General features: G+C 49.1%; 2 protein-coding genes across 4 annotated transcripts in view; one reads left to right on the top strand and one right to left on the bottom strand.

Moving 5' to 3' along the window:
• The window catches only part of LOC142498620 (cation channel sperm-associated auxiliary subunit gamma-like), a 39,463-nt gene extending 33,318 nt beyond the window's left edge, over positions 1-6,145 (bottom strand). For all 3 annotated transcript variants that reach the window (XM_075606842.1, XM_075606841.1, XM_075606840.1), the window contains exon 1: positions 5,702-6,145. The gene's annotated coding sequence lies outside the window, so the exon portion shown is untranslated. The remainder of the gene's footprint in view (positions 1-5,701) is intronic.
• On the top strand, positions 6,048-27,083 carry PSMD8 (proteasome 26S subunit, non-ATPase 8). The gene is made up of 7 exons (XM_075606843.1): positions 6,048-6,417; positions 11,120-11,192; positions 12,425-12,527; positions 13,351-13,516; positions 23,932-24,032; positions 24,517-24,628; positions 26,322-27,083. The coding sequence occupies exons 1-7, from the start codon at positions 6,244-6,246 to the stop codon at positions 26,457-26,459; spliced, it is 867 nt and encodes a 288-aa protein (XP_075462958.1). The 5' UTR covers positions 6,048-6,243; the 3' UTR covers positions 26,460-27,083.
• The last annotated feature ends 185 nt before the right edge of the window (positions 27,084-27,268 follow it).

The following is a 27,268-nucleotide window of genomic DNA, read 5'->3' as shown; positions in this document are numbered from 1 at the left end:
ACACAGGCCCCCCACACACACACAGGCCCCACACAGGCCCCACACAGGCCCCCCCCCACACAGGGCGCTTCCTGCCGCCGCCTGCACGCGTCTCCGGCACCCGGGCAGCACATTAGGGGACCAAACGGTCGCCCGGGGGAGCGGGGCAGCGAGCCCCGAGTCACGGGGAGCGGGGGGGCGAGCCCCGAGTCACGGGGAGCGGAGGGGGGGGGGGCGAGCCCCGAGTCATGGGGAGCGGCGAGCCCCGAGTCACTGGGAGCGGGGGGGGGGGGGCGAGCCCCGTGTCACGGGGAGTGGGCGAGTCACGGGGAGCGGGCGAGTCACGGGGAGCGGCGAGTCACGGGGAGCGGGGCTAGCCCCGAGTCACAGGGAGCGGGGGGGGGGGGGCGAGCCCCGAGTCACGGGGAGGGCGAGCCCCAAGTCACGGGGAGCGGGCGAGTCACGGGGAGCGAGCCCAGAATCACGGGGAGGCGAGTCACGGGGAGCGAGCCCCGAGTCACGGGGGAGCGGGCGAGTCACGGGGAGCAAGCCCCGAGTCACAGGGAGCGAGTCACGGGGAGCGAGCCCCGACTCACGGGGAACGGGTGAGCGAGCCCCGAGTCACGGGGAACCAAGAAGGGGGGAGCGGCCAGCGGGGGGGACGGACGCCGGGAGGGGGGCATGCGGATACATAAATTATGACAATACATATGCCCCCTGCTCTCCACCCCCCCACTCCCCTTTCCCCCCCCCTTCGCTCCCCTTTCCCCCCCCCCTCCGCTCCCCTTCCCCCTCCGCACGCCTTTCCCCCCCCCTCCGCTCCCCTTTCCCCCTCCGCCGCTCCCCTTTCCCCCTCCGCACACCTTTCCCCCCCCCCTCCGCTCCCCTTTCCCCCCTCCGCACGCCTTTCCCCCCCCTCCGCTCCCCCTTTCCCCCCCCTCCGCTCCCCTTTCCCCCCCCTCCGCTCCCCTTTCCTCCCCCCTCCGCTCCCCTTTCCCCCCCCCTCCGCTCCCCTTTCCCCCCCTCCGCTCCCCTTTCCCCCCCCCTCCGCTCACCTTTCCCCCCCCTCCGCTCCCCTTTCCCCCCCCCCTCCGCACCCCTTTCCCCCCCTCCGCACCCCTTTCCCCCCCTCCGCACCCCTTTCCCCCCCCCTCCGCACCCCTTTCCCCCCCCCCTCCGCTCCCCTTTCCCCCCCCTCCGCTCCCCTTTCCCCCCCCTCCGCTCCCCTTTCCCCCCCCTCCCCTTCCCCCCGCCCTCTGCTCCCTTTTTCCCCCCCTCCGCTCCCCTTTTCCCCTCCCTCCCCCATCCGCTCCCCTTTCCCCCACCTCCGCTCCCTTTCCCCCCCCCCTCCGCACCCCTTTCCCCCCCCCACCGCACCCCTTTCCCCCCTCCGCTCCCCTTTCCCCCCCCCTCCCCTTCCTCCCGCCCTCTGCTCCCTTTTCCCCCACCCCTCCGCTCCCCTTTTCCCCCTCCCCTTTTCCCCTCCCTCCCCCATCCGCTCCCCCTTTCCCCCCCTCCGCTCACCTTTCCCCCCCCTCCGCTCCCCTTCCCCCCCCCCTCCGCTCCCCTTTCCCCCCCCCTCCGCTCCCCTTTCCCCCCCCCTCCGCTCCCCCTTTCCCCCCCCTCCCCTTCCTCCCGCCCTCTGCTCCCCTTCCCCCCCTCCGCTCACCTTTCCCCCCCCTCCCCTTCCTCCCTTCCTCCGCTCCCCTTTCCCCCCCCTCCTCTCGCCCTCTGCTCCCTTTTCCCCCACCCCTCCGCTCCCCTTTTCCCCCTCCCTCCCCCATCCGCTCCCCTTTCCCCCCCTCCGCTCCCCTTTCCCCCCCCCCTCCGCTCCCCTTTCCCCCCCCCTCCGCTCCCCTTTCCCCCCCCCTCCGCTCCCCTTTCCCCCCCCCCTCCGCTCCCCTTTCCCCCCCCCTCCGCTCCCCTTTCCCCCCCCCCTCCGCTCCCCTTTCCCCCCCCTCCGCTCCCCTTCCCCCCCCCCTCCGCTCCCCTTCCCCCCCCCTCCGCTCCCCTTCCCCCCCCTCCGCTCCCCTTCCCCCCCCTCCGCTCCCCTTTCCCCCCCCCTCCCCTTCCTCCCTTCCTCCGCTCCCCTTTCCCCCCCCCCTCCGCTCCCCTTTCCCCCCCCCCTCCGCTCCCCTTTCCCCCCCCCCCCTCCGCTCCCCTTCCCCCCCCCCCCCTCCGCTCACCTTTCCCCCCCCCCTCCGCTCACCTTTCCCCCCCCTCCGCTCACCTTTCCCCCCCCCTCCGCTCCCCTTCCCCCCCCCTCCGCTCCCCTTCCCCCCCCCCTCCGCTCCCCTTTCCCCCCCCTCCGCTCCCCTTTCCCCCCCTCCCCTTCCTCCCGCCCTCTGCTCCCTTTTCCCCACCCCTCCGCTCCCATCCCTTTTCCCCCACCCCTCCGCTCCCCTTTTCCCCTCCCTCCCCCCTCCGCTCCCCTTTTCCCCTCCCTCCCCCCTCCGCTCCCCTTCCCCCCCTCCGCTCCCCTTCCCCCCCTCCGCTCCCCTTCCCCCCCTCCGCTCCCCTTTACCCCCCCCTCCCCCTTCCTCCCGCCCTCTGCTCCCTTTTCCCCCACCCCTCCGCTCCCCTTTTCCCCTCCCTCCCCCCTCCGCTCCCCTTCCCCCCCCTCCCCTTCCTCCCGCCCTCTGCTCCCTTTTCCCCCATCCCTACGCTCCCCTTTTCCCCTCCCTCCCCCATCCGCTCCCCTTTCCCCCCTCTGCTCACCTTTCCCCCCCCCTCCGCTCCCCTTTTCCCCCCCCCTCCGCTCCCCTTTCCCCCCCCCTCCGCTCCCCTTTCCCCCCCTCCGCTCCCCTTTCCCCCCCCCCCCTCCGCTACCCTTTCCCCCCCTCCGCTCCCCTTTCCCCCCCCTCCGCTCCCCTTTCCCCCCCCCCCTCCGCTCCCCTTTCCCCCCCCCCTCCCCTTTCCCCCCCCCTCCGCTCCCCTTTCCCCCCCCCTCCCCTTCCCCCCCCCTCCCCTTTCCCCCCCTCCCCTTTCCCCCCCCCTCCGCTCCCCTTCCCCCCCCCTCCGCTCCCCTTCCCCCCCCCCTCCGCTCCCCTTTCCCCCCCCCCCTCCCCTCCCCTTTCCCCCCCCTCCCCTTTCCCCCCCCTCCGCTCCCCTTTCCCCCCCCTTCCGCTCCCCTTTCCCCCCCCCCCTCCCCTTTTCCCCCCCCTCCGCTCCCCTTTCCCCCCCCTTCCGCTCCCCCTTTCCCCCCCCTTCCGCTCCCCTTTCCCCCCCCCTCCCCTTCCCCCCCCTCTCCCCCCCTCCGCTCCCCTTTCCCCCCCCCCCTCCGCTCCCCTTTCCCCCCCCCCTCCGCTCCCCTTTCCCCCCCCTCCCCTTCCCCCCCCCCTCTCCCCCCCTCCGCTCCCCTTTCCCCCCCCCCTCCGCTCCCCTTTCCCCCCCCCCTCCGCTCCCCTTCCCCCCCCCCTCCGCTCCCCTTCCCCCGCCCCTCCGCTCCCCTTCCCCCCCCCCTCCCCTTCCCCCCCCCCTCCGCTCCCCTTTCCCCCCCGCTCCCCTTTCCCCCCCCTCCGCTCCCCTTTCCCCCCCCCCTCCGCTCCCCTTTCCCCCCCCCTCCGCTCCCCTTTCCCCCCCCCCCTCCGCTCCCCTTTCCCCCCCCCCTCCGCTCCCCTTTCCCCCCCTCCCTCCGCTCCCCTTTCCCCCCCCCTCCGCTCCCCTTTCCCCCCCCCTCCGCTCCCCTTTCCCCCCCCCCTCCGCTCCCCTTTCCCCCCCCCTCCGCTCCCCTTTCCCCCCCCCCCTCCGCTCCCCTTTCCCCCCCCCCCTCCGCTCCCCTTTCCCCCCCCCCCTCCGCTCCCCCTTTCCCCCCCCCCCTCCGCTCCCCTTTCCCCCCCCCCTCCGCTCCCCTTTCCCCCCCCCCCTCCGCTCCCCTTTCCCCCCCCCCTCCGCTCCCCTTTCCCCCCCCTCCGCTCCCTTTCCCCCCCCCTCCGCTCCCCTTTCCCCCCCCTCCGCTCCCCTTTCCCCCCCCCTCCGCTCCCTTTCCCCCCCCCTCCGCTCCCCTTTCCCCCCCCCTCCGCTCCCCTTTCCCCCCCCCGCCTCCGCTCCCCTTTCCCCCCCCCTCCGCTCCCCTTTCCCCCCCCCTCCGCTCCCTTTCCCCCCCCCTCCGCTCCCCTTTCCCCCCCCCTCCGCTCCCCTTTCCCCCCCCCTCCGCTCCCCTTTCCCCCCCCCCTCCGCTCCCCTTTCCCCCCCCCTCCGCTCCCCTTTCCCCCCCCCCTCCGCTCCCCTTTCCCCCCCCCTCCGCTCCCCTTTCCCCCCCCCCCTCCGCTCCCCTTTCCCCCCCCCCTCCGCTCCCCTTTCCCCCCCCCTCCGCTCCGCTCCCCTTTCCCCCCCCCTCCGCTCCCCTTCCCCCCCCCCCTCCGCTCCCCTTCCCCCCCCTCCGCTCCCCTTTCCCCCCCCCTCCGCTCCCCTCTCCCCCCCCTCCGCTCCCCTCTCCCCCCCCTCCGCTCCCCTCCCCTTTCCCCTCCACCCCCCTCCACCTCCCTTCCCACCTCCCACACTTCCACCCCCTCATCCAACCCTTGCCCCCCTCCACCACCCCCTCCCCTTTCCCCTCCACCTCCCTTCCCACCCCTTCCTCCAACCCTTCCCCCCCTCCTCCAACCCTCCCCCCCCCCTCCAACCCTTCCCCCCCCCCTCCAACCCTTCCCCCCCCCCTCCAACCCTTCCCCCCCCTCCACCCCTTGCCCCCCTCCACCACCCCCTCCTCCCCTTCCCGCCGCCCTTCGCCTTCCTGCCCGTCTTCCCGCCTCCCCACCACTGCCTTCCCGCCTCTGCCTTTCACCCGCCTTTACTCCGGCCGCCTCTGCCTTTCACCCACCGCCTCACAGCCGCTGCACGCACTCAACAGACAGCCGCCACACACACCTGCTGCCTCCCGCCCCTACGCACCGACATCACTGACCCACCGCCTCACACCCTAGCAGGACCCCCACTCACAGACAGCACTCACAACCCACGCGCCACCCGCCGCCTCACACCCTAGCAGGACCCCCACTCACAGACAGCACTCACAACCCACGCGACACCTGCCGCCTCACACCCTAGCAGGACCCCCACTCACACTCGTATTACATTTTATTCCATCTTTCTTTTCAATATTATTATCCAACCTTTACAACAAATAGTCACCTATTGTTCCACGATTTATAAATAATACTACCTATTACGCATTTACATCCCGGGCAACGCCGGGTCTCTTAGCGTGTGTGTGTGTGTGTGTGTGTGTGTGTGTGTGTGTGTGTATATATATATATATATTTCTTCGCAGAGGGATCCGGCATCATTTTTCCCTACATAAACACCAATGTTTCACGAGAATAAAGCAGTGCATTTTATCAGAGTTCTGTCCCTTTGTCTTCTTACGGTATAAACCTTATTTATCCCTATATAAAACACAGGTTTCGATATGACTATATTGGGGTTTATAGACAAACCAAGTGGAGCTGGTTTTTTAATGTACCCCAACCAGTGTAACTGCTGCATGGTATCTGGGGACGTAATTAAAAATGAGACGTATACGTCAAAATATCTTCCCTGCTAAAATATCCCTAAAAATAAATGTAATGGAAACATTTAGAGAAGTATCAATTATTAAGAAGCGTAATTATCGAGAGAGGTTACTAGCTCAGTCACCACATTATAGCTGATATCACCTATTCCCATCAGTATAACTATCTGGGTACTCATTTACGACCGACCTGTATGAATCCTTATTTACCTGTAGAGGAGTCCGTTTGAAGTTAGCGTCCGAGCATATTGCGCATGCGTAACCAACGGATGCCACTCGTCCGCCATCTTGGTGGAGGCGAAAGCCGCCACTTTGGTAGGGGAATAGCGGCTACACTTCACGCCCGCTGTGTGTATGCTTTTACAGCTCACGCCCGCAGCAGTTACTCTGGAAAGGAGGATAACTTTGTAATAGCTTGGGAAGAAAGTGGTTGATAGTCTATATGTTTTCTCCCTGTGTCACGGCGGCCATTTCTAATAAGGGTAAGTCGCCGCTTGAATAAGAGGCTATGGAGGGTGTACTGGACCCACAAACCCTCATTTACATGTTGTTATAAAAGGTCGTGCTACCCATCTGGTGCTATTTTTCCCGCTATTTTGTCGGTTTAGGAAAATTTAGACTCGCATAACTGCATTGCGACTGCCCTTTTCTAAGATGGCGGCGAGCAGGCAACGGGAGCGGGGCTAGTTGCCATGGGTACTGCAGATTGCTACCGCAAAGTGAGGTGCGCTGTGCCGTAGAGAAGGCCCCGGATGGGTGGGGGTGTCGCGCAGTTGCCAATTCATTGTGCAGTGGAGATGGCGGTGAACGGGGCAGACGCAGCGGGGCTGAGGCAAACGGCGGCTATGTACGAACAGCTGAAGGCAGAGTGGATCAAGAAGAGCCCGAATCTGGGCAAGTGCGGGGACGTGCTGGGCAAACTGAAGGTGAGGGATCAGGGGGGTTGAGGTAAATACTCGGGGCAAAGAGAATAGGGGAGGGCAAACATTACAGGAAGGAGGCAATACAGGCAGAAGGGTCAGCTCCTCCTATATGTTTTTATTACAGGAGTGTTACAAATATCACAAACCTTTTCCTTACATGTATTTTGACGTTAAATGTTTTATATTTATATTTCAGGTGTATTACCAGTTATGTCTGGCCTATTTTTGAAGTCCCCAAAATAAATGTTTAATACTGATAGTTTGCTCTTACTGTTAATTGAGTCTCATTGAAGCAAATTGAAAAATTCAACTTGGTGAAACTATTAAGCTGTCATCGGATGAAGGTGTTACCCCCCACCAACTTGAGGCCCCTTCTGCAAAGGTGTCCGCAGTTGGATAATGAGCTACGGTGCTGTCGAATTGAACATGAATTCCGACCATGTTATTTGACTGGATTCTCTCAAATCCCAGCAGAATCCAATCCTCTGGCATCCTTCCTGACATTTTCAGTGACTATGCAATAGTGTACTGTGTAAGGAAAATTAAACCGCCCCAATCAAACCCTAGAGTTCTCCTCACTAGAACATTTAGAAACTTTAATCCACTACAGTTTCTGGATGATCTTACCAACTGCCCTTGGTATAGAATCGATTTAATTCCTGACCCTGATTCTGCGCTCGACTATTTCCAATCAGAGTTCCTAAAACTCTGTGATACCCATGCTCCACTACGCAGAATAAGGGTACGGGGGCCCACCTTCCATGGGTTACAACTGACCTTATAGCACTCTACCAATTCAGGGATGCCTTGTGGAAAAGCTGCAAAGTAACTGGCACTACCAAGGATCTCAATCACTACAGATGCCTGCGGAATATGTGCACAAGGCAAACAAGGCATGCAAAAGCACAATATTACTCTGACAATCTCCACCAGAATACATCAAACCCAGCAAACTTCTGGAAGGTTATCAACAATATATATTCCAGCCTTCTAACCATCAACAACCAAGTAATATCACTAAGTGGGATATTACACTGACATTGCAAATGCATTCAACGATTACTTTGTGGGGTGTGCTACTAACTTATTAGCGAAATGCAACCCAAACCACAAACCTGAATCTCATACTGGGAGAACCCATATAGCCCCACCCCCTCCCAACACTGTCCACAATTTTCAATTTTGGCCCAGTATCCGAAGAGATTACACAAGCGCTCCTCAAATTAAAACGAAGCAGCCAATGTGGACCTGACTTATGACAATCTAGGTTCCTATGACTTGGTGCCCCAGCCAAACCAATTGCTTCCAAAGTCAACTCTATCCTGTCTGCAGGCCATATCCCTAAGACCTGGAAAACTGCCAGAGTTGTCCCAATCTTCAAAAGTCGGGACAAAAACACTGTCTCAAACTACAGGCCAATCTCTCTTCTCCCAATACTATCCAAAGTCATGGAAAAATGTGTCCACTCCCAACTAAGCGATTACTATAACGACAAATTTCCCTAGTCAATTCCAATCTGGCTTTCGCCCCAAACACTCCACCGTAACTACCCTGCTAAAGGTTTGCAATGAAATCAAGTGTGGAATGGAACAGGGACAACTCACTGGTGCAATATTCCTAGATTTTGCAAAGGCTTTTGATACTGTTGATCATGCTATCCTGCTTAACAAACTCCGGAGCTCTGGAATAGGGAAGCATGCTTTAAACTGGTTTCAGTCCTACCTATCAGGAAGATCCCAACATGTGTCCATCTCAGGCTCTAACTCCAACCCCCTGGATATCACCTGTGGTGTCCCGCAAGGCTCTGTTCTGGGGCCCCTACTCTTCTCAGTGTTCAGCAATGATCTTCCCACAGCTTGTAAGGAAGCCTCAATACACATGTATGCTGATGATACAATCCTATATGCACACTGCCATAGCCTCTCCAACCTTGAACACATACTTCAGTCTGACTTTTTGAGACTCAAAAACTGCATTTCCCAAAACAAACTGTTTTTAAACACTGACAAGACTGTAACAATGGTATTTGGGACCAAGACTAAATTTTTAAAGCTTCCAGTGACTGAGCTCCTGATTAGAACCAACGCTAACATCACCCTAACTCCTGTTACTAGTTTTAAATACCTGGGCATGTGGTTTGACTCCCACTTAACATTCGGGATTCACATTGATACCCTGACATCCAAAACCTATGCCAAACTAGGTGAACTTTACAGGAACAGAATCCTCCCTAAGTCTGCTGGTCAGAATGTGTATCGCACAGCAGATGCTAATGCCAATTATCCACTATGGAGACATAGTACAGCTAAACCCCGTTATAACGCGGTCCTCGGGGTCCACCCCGAGACCACCGCGTTACTAACGGGGTCGCGCTAATTTAAAAAAAAATGGCCGCCGCATCAGTGTTTTTACCCGCGGCCCCGGCTTCCCCCTGCCACCGCGTGACAGGAGATGGGAGGGGGGATTCCCCTCCGGTCCGGCTCCCCCTGCCACCGCGTGACAGGAGATGGGAGGGGGGATTTCCCTCCGGTCCGGCTCCCCCTGCCACCGCATGACAGGAGATGGGAGGGGGGATTCCCCTCCGGTTCCGGCTCCCCCTGCCACCGCGTGACAGGAGATGGGAGGGGGGATTCCCCTCCGGTCCGGCTCCCCCTGCCACCGCGTGACAGGAGATGGGAGGGGGATTCCCCTCCGGTCCGGCTCCCCCTGCCACCGCGTGACAGGAGATGGGAGGGGGGATTCCCCTCCGGTCCGGCTCCCCCCGCCGCAGCACAGGGCCCTCGCGCCGCAATACAGGGCCCCCTGGCCCTGCCGTAGCGCAGGGTCGTCCTGCCCTCCCCCCCCCCCCCCCCCCCCATGCCCCCCCGCGCTGCACCGGGCCATCCCACCAGCCCCCCGCAGCATCGGGGGCCCCCGCAGCAGCCATCATCCCCCTCCACCGCAGCACCACCCCCACCCTGCAGCCACATGCCTCAAAAATCATCCCCAAGGTAAGGTAAGGCTATTTTATGTATAAGTGTAGTGTGTGTGTGTGTGTGTGTGTGTCAGTGTGAGCAGTGTGTGTGCAGTGTGCAATGAGCAGTGTGTCAGTGTGTGCAGTGTGAGCAATGAGCAGTGTGTGTGCAGTGTGAGCAATGAGCAGTGTGTCAGTGTGTGTGCAGTGTGCAGTGTGTGTCAGTGTGAGCAGTGTGTCAGTGTGTGTCAGTGTGAGCAATGAGCAGTGTGTGTCAGTGTGAGCAGTGTGTCAGTGTGTGCAGTGTGAGCAATGAGCAGTGTGTGTCAGTGTGAGCAGTGTGTGTGCAGTGTGAGCAATGAGCAGTGTGTGTCAGTGTGAGCAGTGTGTCAGTGTGTGCAGTGTGAGCAATGAGCAGTGTGTGTCAGTGTGAGCAGTGTGTGTGCAGTGTGAGGTGTGTGCAGTGTGAGCAATGAGCAGTGTGCAGTGTGTGTCAGTGTGAGCAGTGTGTGTGCAGTGTGAGCAATGAGCAGTGTGTGTGCAGTGTGTGTGCAATGTGCAGTGTGTGCAGTGTGTGCAGTGTGTGCAGTGTGTGCAGTGTGTGCAGTGTGTGCAGTGTGTGCAGTGTGTGCAGTGTGCAAAAAAAAAAAATTTTTTTTAATTTTTTTTTTTTTTTTTTTTAACGGGAGCCATGGGAAAACCGCGTTATAACCGAATCGCGGTATAGCGAGGCGTCTTATAACGGGGTTTAGCTGTATATGGCTCAGCACCCCAAGCCCACCTTGGCAAACTTGACACCCTCTACAATTCAATATGCCGTTTTGTTCTCCAATGCAACTACAACACACATCACTGCGAAATGCTCAAAGAACTAGATTGGCCATCACTAGAGTCTAGGCGCAAAGTTCACATTTCCTGTCTTGCCTTAAAATACTTTCTGGGCAAGCTACCCATCTATCTGAACAAGCTCCTCACCCCTACCTCATGCAGCACTTATCATCTGAGATCAGACTCCAAAAGACTGTTCATGGTCCCAAGGCTCAACAAAGTATCCGGCCGTTCCTCCTCCTCTTACCGTGCACTCCAAAACTGGAACAACCTACCAGAGACTCACATCCACCACCAGTTTAAGTTCTTTCAAAACTAAGGCTGTCTCACATTTTAATCGGGTCTGTAAATGTTACATAAACCTATAATATATATTTTCTTTAACTGTGCATGCAATGTCTTGTATATAATGTACACCCTGTTCATTTATGTAACTGTATTTGTAACCATGTATTATTGTCTTAACTCTGCCCAGGACATACTTGAAAACGAGAGGTAACTCTCAATATATTACTTACTGGTAAAACATTTTATAAATAAAATAAATACATTTGGCTGTACGTGCTTGACGCTGGCAAATTTTACTATATATATTTTAGTCTGCTGCATTAAGTCCCCCCTGTGTTTATTGGAATCGGTTTGCACTATATTACATTGCTGTTTAGAGACTAAGCCAAGTCGTGGATTATGATGTATCCATAATAACAATGCCGCACAGTTTGCTTCCTGCAAATAACAGGAATTACTTAAAACTGTGAGTCAGTGGCCTGTTTTGGTGAGGTCATTGTGGCCTGTAAATGCCTTTCTGCTGTCTCAAACCACTTGTATTATTCCTATTTAGAAGCAGAGCAACTTTGCAGGCTCCTATTACTTCCATTGACCAGAAGGGCATCTCATAATTCTATTTATTTTTCTGTTTCCCAGCTGGCTCTTTTGGAACAGAACTTTTTACCAACCACCGGAGTCAAACTGACAAAACAGCAGCTTATCTTGGCTCGTAAGTATTACTTGTTTACCATCCTTGACATTTTCTTTTGCTCCTCATGTACAGTGAATCCCAGGAACCAATAGGTAATTTCAGATGTAGGGGTTTCCTTCTGGATAATATATCTTGAAAACCTTTGTTGTACCCATTGGCTGGACATGTGCCAGGGAGTCTGCCGTGCGCTTCAGTGCAATAACACAGGTCTGGAAGTATCAGACACTGGAGTGAAACGAGGGAGCTATGCAGGGCCACAGATTCAACCGGTGCAGGGGGATAACAATATTACATCACCTGCTCCTCCGGTTTGGGACCCACTCTCCTCGCCTGCTCCTGCGTGCCACCGTCGATGTGAATCAGGAAAATGGTGGAGATTCGGCGCAACTGCGCATGTCTGAAAAAAGGCTCCCGGATGTCTCTTCAATAAGCTTTGAATAAAGCTTATTGAAGAGACATCCGGGAGCCTTTTTTCAGACATGCGCAGTTGCGCCGAATCTCCACCATTTTCCATTGGCTGGACATACCTGGAAGGTGACAAGTGTAGTTGACCATAACTGATCTAACACTGGCAAATCTCCGGCTCTTTCCCCTTATATTTATATTGTGTTACTTAAATTATTTGTAAAAGGTGGAGAAATAAGGGGAGCGCAGATCAAGACACACATACAAAATATACAAAATGCAATATCAATGGTGGGATGGCTAATGAATTAGCCAAACTACCTAACACATCCAGTAGTGCACAAGGCTTAGAATGAACCAGTCAGTGCACTTACTTGGTGTAGTCTGAACAGGATGGGTAATGGTAGTGATACACATGGCCGTGTGAGTAGTTTTTGTATATCACCACCATTACCCATCTTGTTCAGACTACACCAAGTAAGTGCACTGACTGGTTCATTCTAACCCTTGTGCACTACTGGATGTATTGGGTAGTTTGGCTAATTCATTAGCCATACCACCATTGATATTGCATTTTGTATGTGTGAGTGGATCTGCGCTCCCCTTACTTCTCCTTTTACACATTCTATTGAGGTTCATGGAAAGATCCTTATAGGGTTGAGCTGCAGACATTGGAATCCGCAGTAGTGTACCAACATTGGTGTGCATGCAAGGGCCCTCTATTACGGAAATATTAGCGCCTTGGTTATTTATGTTCATCCACAGTCAGAGAGAGGTCCCTAGTATCTTTCTTGTTAAATTATTTGTAGACTGGTAATATGGAGTTAACATATTTGTATCTGCAGGGGATGTCCTGGAGATTGGTGCCCAGTGGAGTATATTGAAGAAAGATATTCCTTCCTTTGAGAGATATATGGCCCAGCTGAAGTGCTATTATTTTGACTACAAGTAAGTGCAACTTTCATATTGTGGCCACCACTTTAAAATGCTGTTTAGGTATATTTTTTTTAGCTGTACTTGATAGATTGTGAAAAGTGAATAGCATAGAATCTTGTCTGGATAGCAATTGAAGGGTGTACAGAGATTTTAGTCTGTCTGGACAGTGCAAACTTGTCATCTTTCACACTACTGCCTGTAAAATAGGGGGAAAGGCCAGTTCCCCAGTTGGTGGAATTAGTGAATCTTTATGCCTCCCAATGTCATCACTGACATCACAAACCATAGAACGCTACCCCTGAGTCCTGTGAAAGGCGTCTATAGTCGTCTTCTAAAGTTCAGCTTCCTGATAGTTTGCAAAAAATTGTAAAACAACCTAACGATGCACATGTCTTCCGTAAACAAATGAAATCAGTCACAGCAAACACTTGACTGCTTTTATTTCTTTGTAAATTATTATTTCTTTGAGCCTCTAATGCTTGTCGGTAATTGTTTGCCCACCGTCAAGCTTACTGTGGACCTGTTAGAGCCAAAAAAGGTAAAGGAGGGAGGTGTGGGGATCTTTGCCTGTCAAACTTCTGTTCAGCATATAGCGATATCGCACAATAGGGAGCAAGCAAAGAACTCGAAGCACTGCCCAGACTCAGTCATCAAATTTCCTAAATAACTTTAACAAATTATTTAAAAATACGTTTTAGGTGTTAGATTTCTATTTTACCCAAAAAGTGGCAGTCACCAGGATTTTAAAAAATGGCTTTGCTGCTTGTTTGTTTTTGACTTTCAAGGCTAGTAGGCTGAAGAGCTGTTTTAAGGTTCTTCTTTTTCTTGTGCACAGAGACGAGCTCCCGGATTCTGCATACAAGCACCAGCTGCTGGGGCTGAACCTGCTCTTTCTCCTGTCCCAGAACAGAGTGGCAGAATTTCATACCGAGCTTGAGAGACTGCCAGCCAAAGACATCCAGACAAATGTGTACATCAAGCACCCAGTGTCCCTCGAGCAGGTAACGGAGAAAACGATCCGTGTGTCCTACCACAAACCTTACTAAGGGGTAAATTCTACATAGAATCTACAAAAATTCCCATAGACTTCGGCGAAAAATTTCAGTCTAAAGACGTCCTAAACGGCCACTTAATCTATGTAGAATTTAACCTTATATATGTTATGAGATTAATCTGTTGTTTCAAGTCTTATTAAGTGTGTGTGTGTGTGTGTGTGTGTGTGTGTGTGTGTGTGTGTGTGTGTGTGTGTCAATGGGGTTACCAGGTTTCTTTGGAAGAGCTACTAGCAGGATAGTGTGGACTGGGCCCCACCGTGTTTATCATGGGGATACTGATGCAGGAAGGGATATATAATCGAAGGAAAGAACTAGATGGCAGGTTCCTGGCGGAGAAGAGCCTCTGGGAGAGTAGATCGGGATGTTTTATAAAGTAATAGCACAGACCAGGCCCCTCTGTTTTATGTTGTAGATGGGGATAGTATCCTTCTACAGATGTAGTCAGCCAGGAAACCGCAGATGGCAACTTCCTGACCACTGCCTGCTCGCGGGATCCCCAGACTAATTCCCCATAAGGATTAACACAGCAGGGGTCACTGCTTCTGAATGGGACTCCCTCTGTGTGAATCCTACCAGGCTGCAGTAGTCTGGAAGAGATGCGCAATGAGTGTAGACAGAATCGGTCACTCTCTGCGCACCTCTAACAGGCGATCGCGCAGCTTTTATTTGAATAACATAGTAGTAAAGCAGGGGGTCTCCTGATCTGAACCGCATTCATTTCTGCAGGTTTAAATGACACAGGAGAATTAACCGTGCAAGAGATATTGGGGCATATAACTCGAGATGCTGGAGTTCCCCGGGGCTGAAATGAATGCGGTTCAGCTCTGGGGACCCCATGCTTCCTATGTAATTTAAAATAAAAGCAGCTTGATTAACTTTAGCTGCTAGCCGCTAAAGTAATTACACGGTTAAGCCATAGTTGCTGTCTTATTGGGCGTGTGCGTGAAGGGGGTAGGTAGTTGCCCCAGGGTGGGTGGTTAGGCCTCCCGGGAGGTTTGCCGGAGGAGTTAACCCCTTCATTACCTTAGCAGTACTACTACGTAGAGGTTAACATCCCACTACCCACCCAAGTCCTAACTATCCACTCTGGGGCAACTACCCCCTTTACCCACCCCCTCTACTCCTATGCCCTACCACTCCCATCACCACACACACAAATGGGCAAAACCACTATTTGCCAAATGGGGCTAATGGCACTTTTGCCCATTTGTGATGCAAAAAATACACAAATAAAATAAACATTAAAATACAATACAACAAAAAAATACTAGCCAATAAAGCCAATTGATTGCTACTGTGGTTACCTATGACCTCAATGAGGGCACAGATAACCACAATGGCAGTGAATGGGCACCCTACTACCCTCCCCCCCCAACACATAGAGTACAGTAATGGGCAAAAGTTCTATTATCCAGTACTGGATAATGGCACATTTGCCCATTAAAAATAAAACATTACCCAGCCAGCATATGGTAAATAAAAGTTGTACTTACACCTGCCAGCATGAAGGCCGTCCTCGTCTTCCTCCGCGTCTTCAGCGGGAACCGACGGTAAAATATATATTTTTTTAAACGAACTAATGGCCTACCTTTACCCCCCTCACCACACATACAAAGGGGCAAAAGCACTAATTGCCAAATGGGGCTCTTGCCAATTTGTTTAAAAAAAAACATTTAAAAAAAATGACATTACAGTACTGTACAATACACAGTAGTAATAGCATGTTCTTGTATAGCGCTGCTAGTTTTACATAGCGCTTTACAGAGACATTTTGCAGGCACATGTCCCTGCCCCGTGGAGCTTACAATCTATGTTTTTGTGCCTGAGGCACAGGGAGATAAAGTGACTTGCCCAAGGTCACAAGAAGCTAACACCGGGAATTGAACCAGGCTCCTCTGCTTCAAACTCAGTGCCAGTGTCTTTACTCACTGAGCCACTCCCTCTCCCTAGCAAATAAACTCCTTGATTGTCACTGTGGTAAAACTATGCCTATAACGGGTGCATGGGTTACCATAATGGATGGGCAACCTAAAAAAAAATCCAAAATATAAAATACTGTACAATTAAATAAAATAAAAAAACATTAGACAAAATGCACTGATTGTCAAAGTGGTTATCTATACCCTCAAAGGGGCATAGATTAGCAATGTGTTTATCAATGGGCACACCATCCCCCCCAAAATACACAAAATGTTATACAAGTGCTTCTTACCCTTGTCAAAATGAAGATTCTCCTCATCCAACTGCGACACCAACAACTCTTGACCCACGAATGAATGATCCTAATCGGCGTGATGCTCAGAAGTCCACGATCCTCAGTTGCTTGCAGAGTTGGTATTTAGATCTTCTTTCATTTCTTCTTGTCTTTTTCTCAAAATGGATGCAGGAGGAGATGTTGCCACGCTGTCTTCCTGTCAAATGAGTCGTAACAGGCCTCCTATAAGGCCTGAGGCGTCACATTTGACTGTCAAATGGTACATCCACCACTCCAATTGGTGGATTGATCATGTGGTGGCTCCTTCTTTTTTTTTTTTTTTTTGTTATCTCGCCTTTAAATAGAGGAAAGCCAGCCAATCAGGTAGCATATGCTTCCCTCCCTTTAAGATGACGTTACTTCAGCAAAAAATGGAAGGTATCACATGGTATATCCATCAATCGGATTGGTGGATGTACCATTTGACAATCAAATGTGAAGTCACAGACCTTATGTAAGACCTGTCAACTCATCTGACCAGAAGATGGCGGCATGGCAACATCTCCTCCTGCACCTGTTGGAGAAGAAAGAAGACCAGAATGAAGAAAAGAAAGATCTACTCACCAGGCCTCCTCTGCAAGCAACTGAGAATCGTGGACTTCTATGCATCATGCTGATGAGGATCATTGCATCGTGGGGTCCATAGTTACATAGTAGATGAGGTTGAAAAAAGACGTAGGTCCATCCAGTTCAACCTATGCTAAATTTAGACAACAGATACTTTATCCTATAGCTATACTTACTTATTGATCCAGAGGAAGGCAAACAAAAAACCCCATTAAGGGGAAAAATTAATTCCTTCCTGACTCCAAGAATTGGCAATCGGATTAATCCCTGGATCAACATCCTTCCCATGTATTTTTATTTGTTATATCCCTGTATACCTTTCCCATCTAAAAAGATGTTCAACCTTTTTTTGAACAAATCTATTGTATCTGCCATCACAGTCTCCATGGGTAATGAATTCCACATTTTAACAGCCCTTACTGTAAAGAACCCTTTCTTTTGTTGCTGGTGAAATTTCCTTTCCTCCAACCTAGAGGGATGGTCCGAGTCCTTTGTACTGCCCGTGGGATGAATAGTTCTTTTGAAAGCTCCTTGTATTGCCCTGAATATATTTGTATATAGTTATCATATCCCTTCTTAGACGCCTCTTTCCTAATGTAAATAAATTTAATTTAGCTAGCCTCTCCTCATAAGTTAGAATGTCCATCCCCTTTATTAATTTGGTGGCTCTTCTCTGCACTCTCTCTAGTTCCATAATGTCTTTTCTTAGGATTGGTGCCCAAAATTGTACAGTACTCCATATTCAAGGTGTGGTCTTACTAATGCTTTGTAAAGGGGCATAATTATGTTTACTTCCCTTCCATCCATTGCCCGTTTGATGCAAGATAAGATCTTGTTTGCCTTTGCAGCTACTGCATGACATTGGGCACTATTGCTAAGCCTGCTGTCTACAAGCACTCCTAAATCCTTCTCCATCAAGGATTCCCCCAATTTATCTCCATTTAATTTGTAAGTCGCCTTTTCATTCTTGCATCCCAAATGCATAACCTTACATTTATCTGTATTAAACCTCATCTGCCATTTACCTGCCCACGTTTCCAGTCTCTCCAAGTCCATCTGAAGAGAAATTACATCCTGCTCTGATTCTATTACCTTACACAATTTAGTATCATCAGCAAAGATGGAGACTTTGCTCTCGATCCCAACCTCAAGGTCATTAATAAACAAGTTAAAAAGCAGGGGTCCCAGTACCGATCCCTGAGGTACTCCACTCACGACTTTAGCCCAACCTGAAAAAGTTCCATTTATGACAACCCTCTGTTGTCTGTCCTTTAACCAGTTTTCAATCCAGGTGCATATATTATTACTGAGTCCAATTTTCTTTATTTTGTACACCAACCTCTTATGTGAAACCGTCTTAAAAACCTTTGCAAAATCTAAGTAGACCACATCAACTGCATTACCCTGGTCTAAATTCCTACTTACCTCCTCATAGAAACAAATAAGGTTAGTTTGGCAAGATCTATCCTTCATAAATCCATGTTAACTATTACTAATAATGTTGTTTTCCATTAGGTATTCCTGAATATTATCCCGTATTAAACCTTCAAGTAGTTTCCCCACTATTGAAGTCAGGCTTACAGGTCTGTAATTTCCCGGTTGTGATCTAGCTCCCTTTTTAAATATAGGCACCACATCTGCTTTACGCCAATCTTGTGGTACTGAGCCTGTGGAAATGGAGTCTTTGAATACTAAATATAATGGTTTTGCTATTACTGAGCTTAACTTCTTGAGAACTCTTGGATGTATGCCATCGGGGCCAGGTGCCTTATTTACTTTAATTTTTTCAAGTCGCTTATGAACTTCTTCCTCAGTTAACCAATTGTTCATTAATATGGAGGTTGTGGCTTCCTCCTGCGGCACTACTACAGGCATACCCCGCATTAACGTACGCAATGGGACCAGAGCATGTATGTAAAGCGAAAATGTACTTAAAGTGAAGCACTACCTTTTCCCACTTATCGATGCATGTACTGTACTGCAATCTTCATATACGTGCATAACTGATGTAAATAACACATATGTAACAGACTCTATATTCTCCCCGCTTGCGCACAGCTTCGGTACAGGTAGGGAGCCGGTATTGCTTTTCAGGGCATGCTGACAGGGGCATGCTCGCGCTGCCGTTTGCCTATTGGGCGACATGTACTTACTCGCGAGTGTACTTAAAGTGAGTGTCCTTAAAGCGGGGTATGCCTGTATTGAACTTGATTCTTCCCTGGTAAACACAGAGGCAAATAATTTGTTTAATACCTCAGCTTTTTCCTTATCTCCAATAATAATCTGCCTACCCATCTCGCACTGAAAAGGTCCTATATTTTCTTTTCTCATTTTTTTGTTATTAAGGTACTTAAAGAACTTTTTTGGGTTGACCTTACTTTCTATTGCAATCCTTTTTTCATTATCCATTTTTGCTCATTTGATTGCCCTTTTGCAATTTTTGTTACATTCCTTATAATTCTGATACGATGTCTCTGTCCCTTCTGACTTAATGAATCTAAACGCCTTCCTCTTCTTGTCCATTTCCTCCCCTACTTGTTTATTTAGCCACATTGGTTTTGACATTTCTTTTATACTTATTACCCAAGGGTATACACTGATAAGTGTGCTTTTCTAACAATGTTTTAAAGACTGCCCATTTATCTTCTACATTTTTCCCTGCAAAAACATCATCCCATTGTATTACTACTAGATTTGACCTCAGTTTATTAAAATCTGCCTTTCTAAAGTTTAAAGTCTTTGTTGAACCCAAGTAATCTGTTTTTTGATTTATTTCAAATGAGACCATGTTATGATCACTGTTACCCAAATGTTCCAGGACTTGAATATTTGTTATTACTTCTACATTGTTTGTTATGACCAAATCCAGAAATGCCCCTCTCCTGGTTGGTTCCTCAATAATTTGGGTCATATTATTTAAGGTCTTTAAGCACCCCCAAAAACCTGTTCCCTTTTGTTGTAACGCTAATCTCATTGCCCCAGTCTGTCTGGATAATTAAAATCCCCCATTATGCAAACATGACCCAGTTTTGATGCCTTCTCCATTTGCAAAAGTATTTTAGCTTCCTCAATCTCACAGATATTTGGTGGTTTATAGCATATTCCCACAAACATTTTCTTTATACTTTTACCTCCACTGCTAATTTCTATCCACAACGTCTCTACATTTTCATGATTCCCTTCATAGACATCATCCCTTATAATAGGTTTTAGATCCGGTTTAACATATAAACATACTCCACCTCCCCTTCTATTTGTTCGATCCTTCTGAAAAAGAGAATAACCCTCTAAATTAACTGTCCAGTCATGAGTTTCATCCGACTGAGGGGCCTATGCAGAGAGCAGCGAATTTTCGAAATTCGCCATTTTTTGGAGATAATCGCGCAGAAAATGGAGATTTCCGAAAAACGCGCCAATTTTTCTTTTCTATTTGTAAAACTCGCCTCGCGGCTGGCGAGAACCGCAATCTCGCCAGTTTAAAAAATATCCGTATGCAGAGAGGCGCGAACGGCATCTAGCGGCTGTTCGCGCCAATAAAATGGCGCGATTGTCTCCGTTTTGCCTCGCCAAAAAAAACTGCCGCTCGCGGCCATTGCAAAGGGAAAAAAAAAGGCGCGAATTTGTTTTAACACATTTCTGAAGCGCGCATCTCGCCACACGCATCCATGTTAAATATAGCAGAATTCGCACTTTTCTGCATATGGAGATTAAAACTCTCCAAAAAAGCTACTTTTTAATAAATTTGCCAATTTTAAAATTCGCTGCTCTCTGCATAGGCCCCCATGTTTCAGTAATGCCTATGATATCATACTGCTCCCTTGCAGCTATTAATTCAAGCTCTGTCAGGCTTCTTGCATTAGCAAGCATGCATTTAAGTTTTTTTTCAGTCTGTACTATTATCTTATCTGCTTCTTCCTTTCTGCGTCCACTTGGTTTAGTCTTTAGAAGTTTTCTAGTATTATCTGTATTTACTATGGGTGTCTCACTGCTTATCAAACTTGCACTTGCCCTCATTCTACCTCCATACCACCTTGTATCCTCATCTATTCCATTTAGTTCATTATCTGTTTCATTTCCCTCCCCCCTCCATCCTAGTTTAAAATCTCCTCCAACCTTTTTAGCATTCTCCCCCCTAGCACAGAAGATCCCTCTTCATTGAGGTGCAATCCGTCCCTAGAATATAGATGGCACCTCTCAGAAAAGGAGTCCCAGTGCTCTAAAAACCCAAACCCCTCCTTCCTGCACCACTTTCTTAGCCACTTTCTTAGCCATGCATTAACCTCCCTGATCTCTGACTGTCTCCCTGCGGTAGCGCATGGCACTGGTAGTATTTCAGAAAATACTACTTTGGAGGTCATTGCCTTAAGCTTTTGGCTTAGATCCCTGTAATCATTTTTTAGGACCCTCCATCTTTCTCTAACTTTGTCATTGGTGCCAACGTGTACCAAGACCGCCGGGTCAATCCCAGCCCCCCCAACAATCTGTCTACCCGATCCGCAATGTGCCGCAATCCGCAATAGTTGTTTTTATGAGGAGGATGAATCTTTGTCCCGGCAAAGGTAAGAAGTACAGTACTTGTATTTTATTTAATTGTGTTTTGTTTGTTTTTTTAGGATGCCCAATGTGTTTATCTATGCCCTTTTATAGATAACCACATTGACAATCAATGCATTTTTTGGCTAATGTTTATTTTTTTTCATTGTTCAGTTTTTGGTTGTTGTTGTTGTTACCCATTCATTGCCATTGTGGTAATCCTTTTCCCCCATTGTGGACATAGCTTACCACAGTGCCCATGAATAGGTTTATTGGCTACCGTCTAATGTATTGTATTGTCAATTTTATTTTGTGTATATTTTTATTTATTTTTTGTTAAATGGGCAAAAGCGCTATTATCCCCATTTTGGCCACTTATGCATTTGCCCATTTGTATGTGTCGTGGGGGATGGGGACAGTTGCCCAGGTCAGGTGATTGGGCCTCCCGGGTGGATAGCGGCAGACGTTAACCCCTTAATTACCACCACGGTTACAACGGCTAAGGTAATTAAGGGGTTGGCCCGTCCCGCAACCCTCACGCAAGGTCTAACCACCGTCCCCAGGGCAACAACAGTTCACCCACCTCATTAAAACACCAGAAACCGCTAAGGTAAATAAGGGACTACTGGTGTTTTTAATGGTTGGACATCGGCCCTTATATGCTGGTGAAGAAGACACCGCCTTCATCCTGGCAGGGGTCAGTAAAATATTTATTTTCATTTGTACTGTATTTGGGCAAAAGCGTGAGTGGTTGGGCCTCTCGGGTGGGTTGTGGGAGGGGTCAACCCCTCCCAGTTGGCCTAACCACTCGTCCTAGAGCAACTACCCCCTTCACCCAGCCCCTCTGACTCAAATAAACCAGGTACTCTGGTTTAACCCCTTCATTACCTTAACGGCTTGCCGCTAAGGTGCTGAAACTGCTTTTATTTTAATTTACATAGATTTGAAGCAGTAGGTCTCTGGAGCTGAACCGCATTAATTTCAGCCCCAGAGACCCCCTTCTTCCTGAAATACAGGCCCCCGCTATGGGATGCTGGTATGGCCTGCACGTTTAATTCTCCCATGAACGGAACATTTACATCTGCAGGGGGTCCCCAGGACTGAAATTAATTGTATACCTTTATTTATATAGCGCCATTAATGTACATAGCGCTTCACAACAGTAATATACGTGACAATCATATAGATAACAAATAATATAAATAACACACAAAGGGGGGAAGTGCTTCAGACATGACAGTAACATTTTGGAAAGGGAGTCCCTGTTTCAAAGAGCTTACAATCTAATTGGTAGGTAGGAAGGACGTATAGAGACAGTAGGAGGGCGTTCTGGTAAGTGCGTCAGCAAGGGGCCACGGTTTATGTATACGGTGTAAAACTTTCACTCGTAGAGCTACTCAAATGCTTCCTTAAGCAGGTGTGTTTTAAGGTTGGTCTTTAAGGTGGATAGAGAGGGTGCTTGTCGGATATTGAAGGGAAGGGCATTCCAGAGGTGCGGGGCAGTCAGTGAGAATGGTTTAAGACAGGAGTGGGCATTAGATACAAAAGGGGTAGAGAGAAGACATCCTTGAGGAGAACGCAAGAGTCGGGATGGTATATAACGAGAAATTAGGGGTTGAGATGTAAGGACTGTTCTATAGTGTGCTCTTGCTGCACCGTGCACACACGCGGCAGTTATAGGTGGCTGAGGTTAGTCAGCCTTTCTATAATAGGATTGCACACGGCAGTGAGCGTGGAAGCAGCCGACAGGGGGAAAGATGAGGAAAATAGTGTGTGTGTGTGTGTGTGTGTGTGTGTGTGTGTGTGTGTGTGTGTGTGTGTGTGTGTGTGTGTGTGTGTGTGTGTGTGTGTGTGTGTGTATAAATAAAATACAAAATATTTATCAAACATGTATTATTTATTTTTAGAAAATATATATTTAAGTGATCATTCACACATACACACAAACACTGCGCAATGCGTCCCGGTAGGATTACCACAGCGGGAGTCCCATTCAGAAACGGGGATGCCCACTGTGTTAATCTTGATGGGGACTTCCCTCCCTTCTCTGCACTTTGCTGTGAATGCTCCATGTTTGGTCTGCGGTTCACCAGCACATGTGCTGGGGCAGGTTGGAGATAAAGTTGGCTACATCTGTAAGTTAGGATTCCAGAAGAAGGTTAATGGAGTCCTGAATGACTAAGATATAGGAAAATGGCATGCCACAGAGGGCCACAGGAAGGAGGGCTCCCATTTGTCGGCGGATCAGCTCTAACGGCACTAATTCCTCAGCAGTCTGTATGGAAGTGGCAGTTCCCAAACAGGCCAAAGTTATTGGGTCACTTGAGAAGGAACAGCCAGGATTTCCATATGGGCCTAGTGTACCTGGGGTAATACCGATGATCCCGACGTAACAAAGGGGGACTGAGTCCCACACCTAATTAGAGCAACTAAATCAACGTACCTCCATTTTAGTGTTGAGTGGGCACTAATGGAAGCACTGTATGTCTGCTATTAAAACATAGTACATCATTGCTACCTTATTGCCTAGCCACCTGAAGCCAGCACCCGGAGTTAAGGTAATCAATGCTGAGTATCCAAAGATTGCCTCCCTAGGAGCCGGGCAGGGTGGGTTACGTGTGTATCCAAAGCAGTTTACTTCTCATACTTTCAAGGTTGTCTTCAATACATAGGCATGTGTTGTGGTTAAGGCGCTGGTCTTTACTGTAGAATCGTATGGGTCCAGTTCTTGCTTGTGCCACTTGTACCCTTTCAAAACACACTAATCAGATGTGTGCCGCAATGCATCTTCACGTTTACAATATTTTCATTTAAAAAAAAAAAAAGATGTGTGCAACAATATATTTTTATAACAAAAAAGTTGCTTAGTATTTTAGAAGGTTATATCTTTTTTTTTTTTAACTTTATATTTTAATATGTTCCCTTTGGTTTTAAATTGGGACTTCATAATCAAGAGGCTAAATAGAAGTTTGCTCTTCATCTTGCATTCTGTCCTTCTCTTCCTCAGTATTTGATGGAGGGAAGTTATAACAAGGTCTTCTTGGCTAAAGGAAACATCCCTGCAGAGAGCTACACTTTCTTTATTGACATCCTGCTGGACACGATCAGGTGAGCTCTTTTATGCTTCCTATATCACCACAAGTAATTTCTGTATGGCTACCTTGTTAGTGTGTGATACCCGTGCCCGTCCCATTAACCCTCAATTCTGCCTCTATCTGTATCCTTGTCTAGGTCATTTAGTTTTTAAATACTGCATAGTCAGATTTATGTACATTAAAAAACTATTTTTAAAACCAAGAAACAAAGTGGTTTATCGTTGCCAATTTGGGCCTCCCCTCACAAATCTTTTAGCCCAACAACCTCTGTTCGGTATGAGATCATTTTGCATCATTTAATATACCTTTTCTTGGAAATAGCCAACTGCATTGATCTTCTAATTCATTTTTATATTGTATGTATGTCTTTATTTATATAGCGCCATTAATGTACATAGCGCTTCACAGTAGTAATACATGTGGTTAGGGAATGAGATTGTCTAGACAAGAAAACAGTCTGAAGACTTTGAACCTGTTGTTTTTTTTTTCTGGGCCAGGGATGAGATAGCAGGTTGCATTGAGAAGGCCTATGAAAAGGTCCTATTCAACGAGGCCACTAGGATATTGTTCTTCAACACTCCCAAGAAAATGACAGATTATGCAAAGAAGGTATGTATATTTAATTCTGGCCTAATTTACCCATGTCCACACACCACCAGAATTGCCAGCACATCACTCTGAAAAACGTATCGGGCATTAGGTTTTAAAGAACCAGACCATAAACGGTCATGGTTACGGCAAAAAAATGGTGGGTTGTTACATAGGTTAAGAAATTTGCTGAAACAAGGAAGTATGGGGTTGGAGTTTAGTATCAACTCAGGATATTTTGAGTCACTGATATTTAACGAGAACTAGCTGTATGTTAAGCTAGGGGTGCTCAACTTCAGTCCTCTTGACCGCCCAACAGGTCAGGTTTTAAGGATATCCCAACTTCAGCACAGCCACTGATTGAGCCAACTGACATGCAAGACCACCCCTGACATGTTGGGCGATCTTTAGGACTGGAGTTGAGCACCATTGTGCTAATAAGCAGTGACCAAAAGCAAGATTCAGCATTTAGAACTCTGTTCATATTAATTTTGTAGTGTAGAACAACCTTCAGATTGTAATTTATTTGCAAAATGTTTGGGCCGGACAGATACATTGATATATAAATCTTGTTTTATAATATGTGCTATACAGAGCTAGCTGAATGCATATAATAGTGTGAATGTTAATAGGAGCCTAGAAAGAACGCTAGGGTTTTCCAAACAGTCGTGTGATACAAATGAAATGTAACATGCAGGACATCCTTAAGAATTTCTGCACTGTGAGCCAGGAATATTTGAAGCAATCGATGCCATGCATAATTTCAATTAAGGGAAATATAAGGAGATTACCTAGGCACCCTCGGAAGAAATTTCAACAACTTATTTTGTGGTATCCTTCCGGTTCCCTGTGCTAGTCTGTTGTGGTCGCCCCATCAGAGGACCCGTAGTCAACATACAGGATAAAGATCTCACCACAATTTATTCAGTCCTCAATGTAGAGACAATAGACAGCCACAATGTTTCGAGAGGGGAGAAAACCACCCTTTGTCAGTTGCTTAAATCCCTTATTTGCAGTAGTTTTTCCATTTATCCTGTATGATTGCAACAGAGCACTGCATGTTTTGCGTTACTGCTCATCTAAACTGCATGCTAGCTGAAGTTCACCCACTGGCAATGTCAGTGATGTGCAAGCCACTGTTCCACAAACCTTTACATTTCTTTAACGGCCACATGATTCAGAGCTAGTCTGGTAAGGCAGTCTGTGCAGAGCCAATGTCAAATTAGCACATCATGTACTATAAGGTACCACAATAGGGATGCACAGTATTGCTGCAGAAATGGAAGCTCTAGACTGAGTCTCTGCTGTAAAGAGCTTAGTGGAAGACATTATTTACTTTTTAAGTTGATTCCTGTGGAAAAAGACAGGATGAATAGAAAACACTTAGGGCCTTATTCTATATTCTCCAGAGAGGTCGTTCACGTAGTTTTCGGCTGGAAATGCCCAAGTCTATGGGAAATTTTTGTCAAAAATGGCTGCCACAGTGTAAATATTGAATTCCCCCCTCCCCAACCAGTGTAGAAGCAAGCGTGAAAGTTGGAAGAGCTAGTGTTGGCCCGTGCCAGAGGGACTATCAGCACAGCCCCTACTTAAACATTGTCTGGAAACTCCCTGTGGCAGAATAAAAACACAGCTCTACAGCAGAAGAAGCTTATTTTAACTGGAGAATGCTTTGCTCGTTTTAAAAATTCCCTGTCTCTTTCTGTCTCTGTAGCGTGTTTGGGTGTTGAGTCCAAACAACTATTACAGCTTCAGCAGCCAGCAACAGAACCCAGAAGAGGCCACCATCCCTTCCACTGAACTAGCCAAACAAGTCATAGAGTATGCCCGACAACTGGAGATGATAGTTTAAGGGATGGAATACTTCCTCGCCAATCTACCTTCCTGGTTTCTCTTTATTTTATGGTCTGTTCTGTTTGCTCACATACTCACTGTTCATATCCTTATTTTATAAAAAAAAAAAAAAAAAAAAGGAGGGGGGTGTATTTTGTAATATAAAACTCTTTGGGGTTTAGCTTCCTCCGAAGGCCTAGGCATCTATAAGCCACCTTACTCCCTTTTTAAGGACCTGAAAACACCACAGAACATGCAGCTGCAGCCTTAATACTCACCACAAAGGAGTCTTTGTGGGTCGAGGATCTATAAAGCTATGAAGAGGACTTTTTTTTATTTTTTAAATCGCTGCTGGTTAAATCCGCATTCTGTTTCCATCATGGGGATTCCATGGCAGTAACAACACCTGCAGTGCAGCCAGGCTATGATGCTCAGGGAATAAGCTATTGCCCATATTCACCAAAGGGTGCTAAGCTTTAGCACGTCTTAACTCCCATTCATTTGATTAGGAGATGGGTGTAGCAAGTGCATATGGGCCTATGTGTTTAACAATTACAGTAAATGAGGCTAGCAAAGGATGATATCATTATATTGGGCATCAGATATTTTCATCACCCCTATTAAAGACATTTTTGCTGCTGGACGTGTTTCATTTTATTTATTAGAATGTAGGCCTTGCAGCCTTTTCAGAAACCCATTCTGTGCTGAGCAGATTGGCGTCACATTGCGAACGTCCTTAAAGCACAGTCAACAACTGTGCCACTCCAGCAGTAAAAGGGTATAACATTTAGGGCCTTGTGATACCATACCGGAGTAATGTTTCTTTCT

Source organism: Ascaphus truei, chromosome 7, assembly GCF_040206685.1.
Source record: "Ascaphus truei isolate aAscTru1 chromosome 7, aAscTru1.hap1, whole genome shotgun sequence".
Lineage (NCBI taxonomy): Eukaryota > Metazoa > Chordata > Amphibia > Anura > Ascaphidae > Ascaphus > Ascaphus truei.
This window is presented reverse-complemented; position numbering and strand designations above follow the sequence as displayed.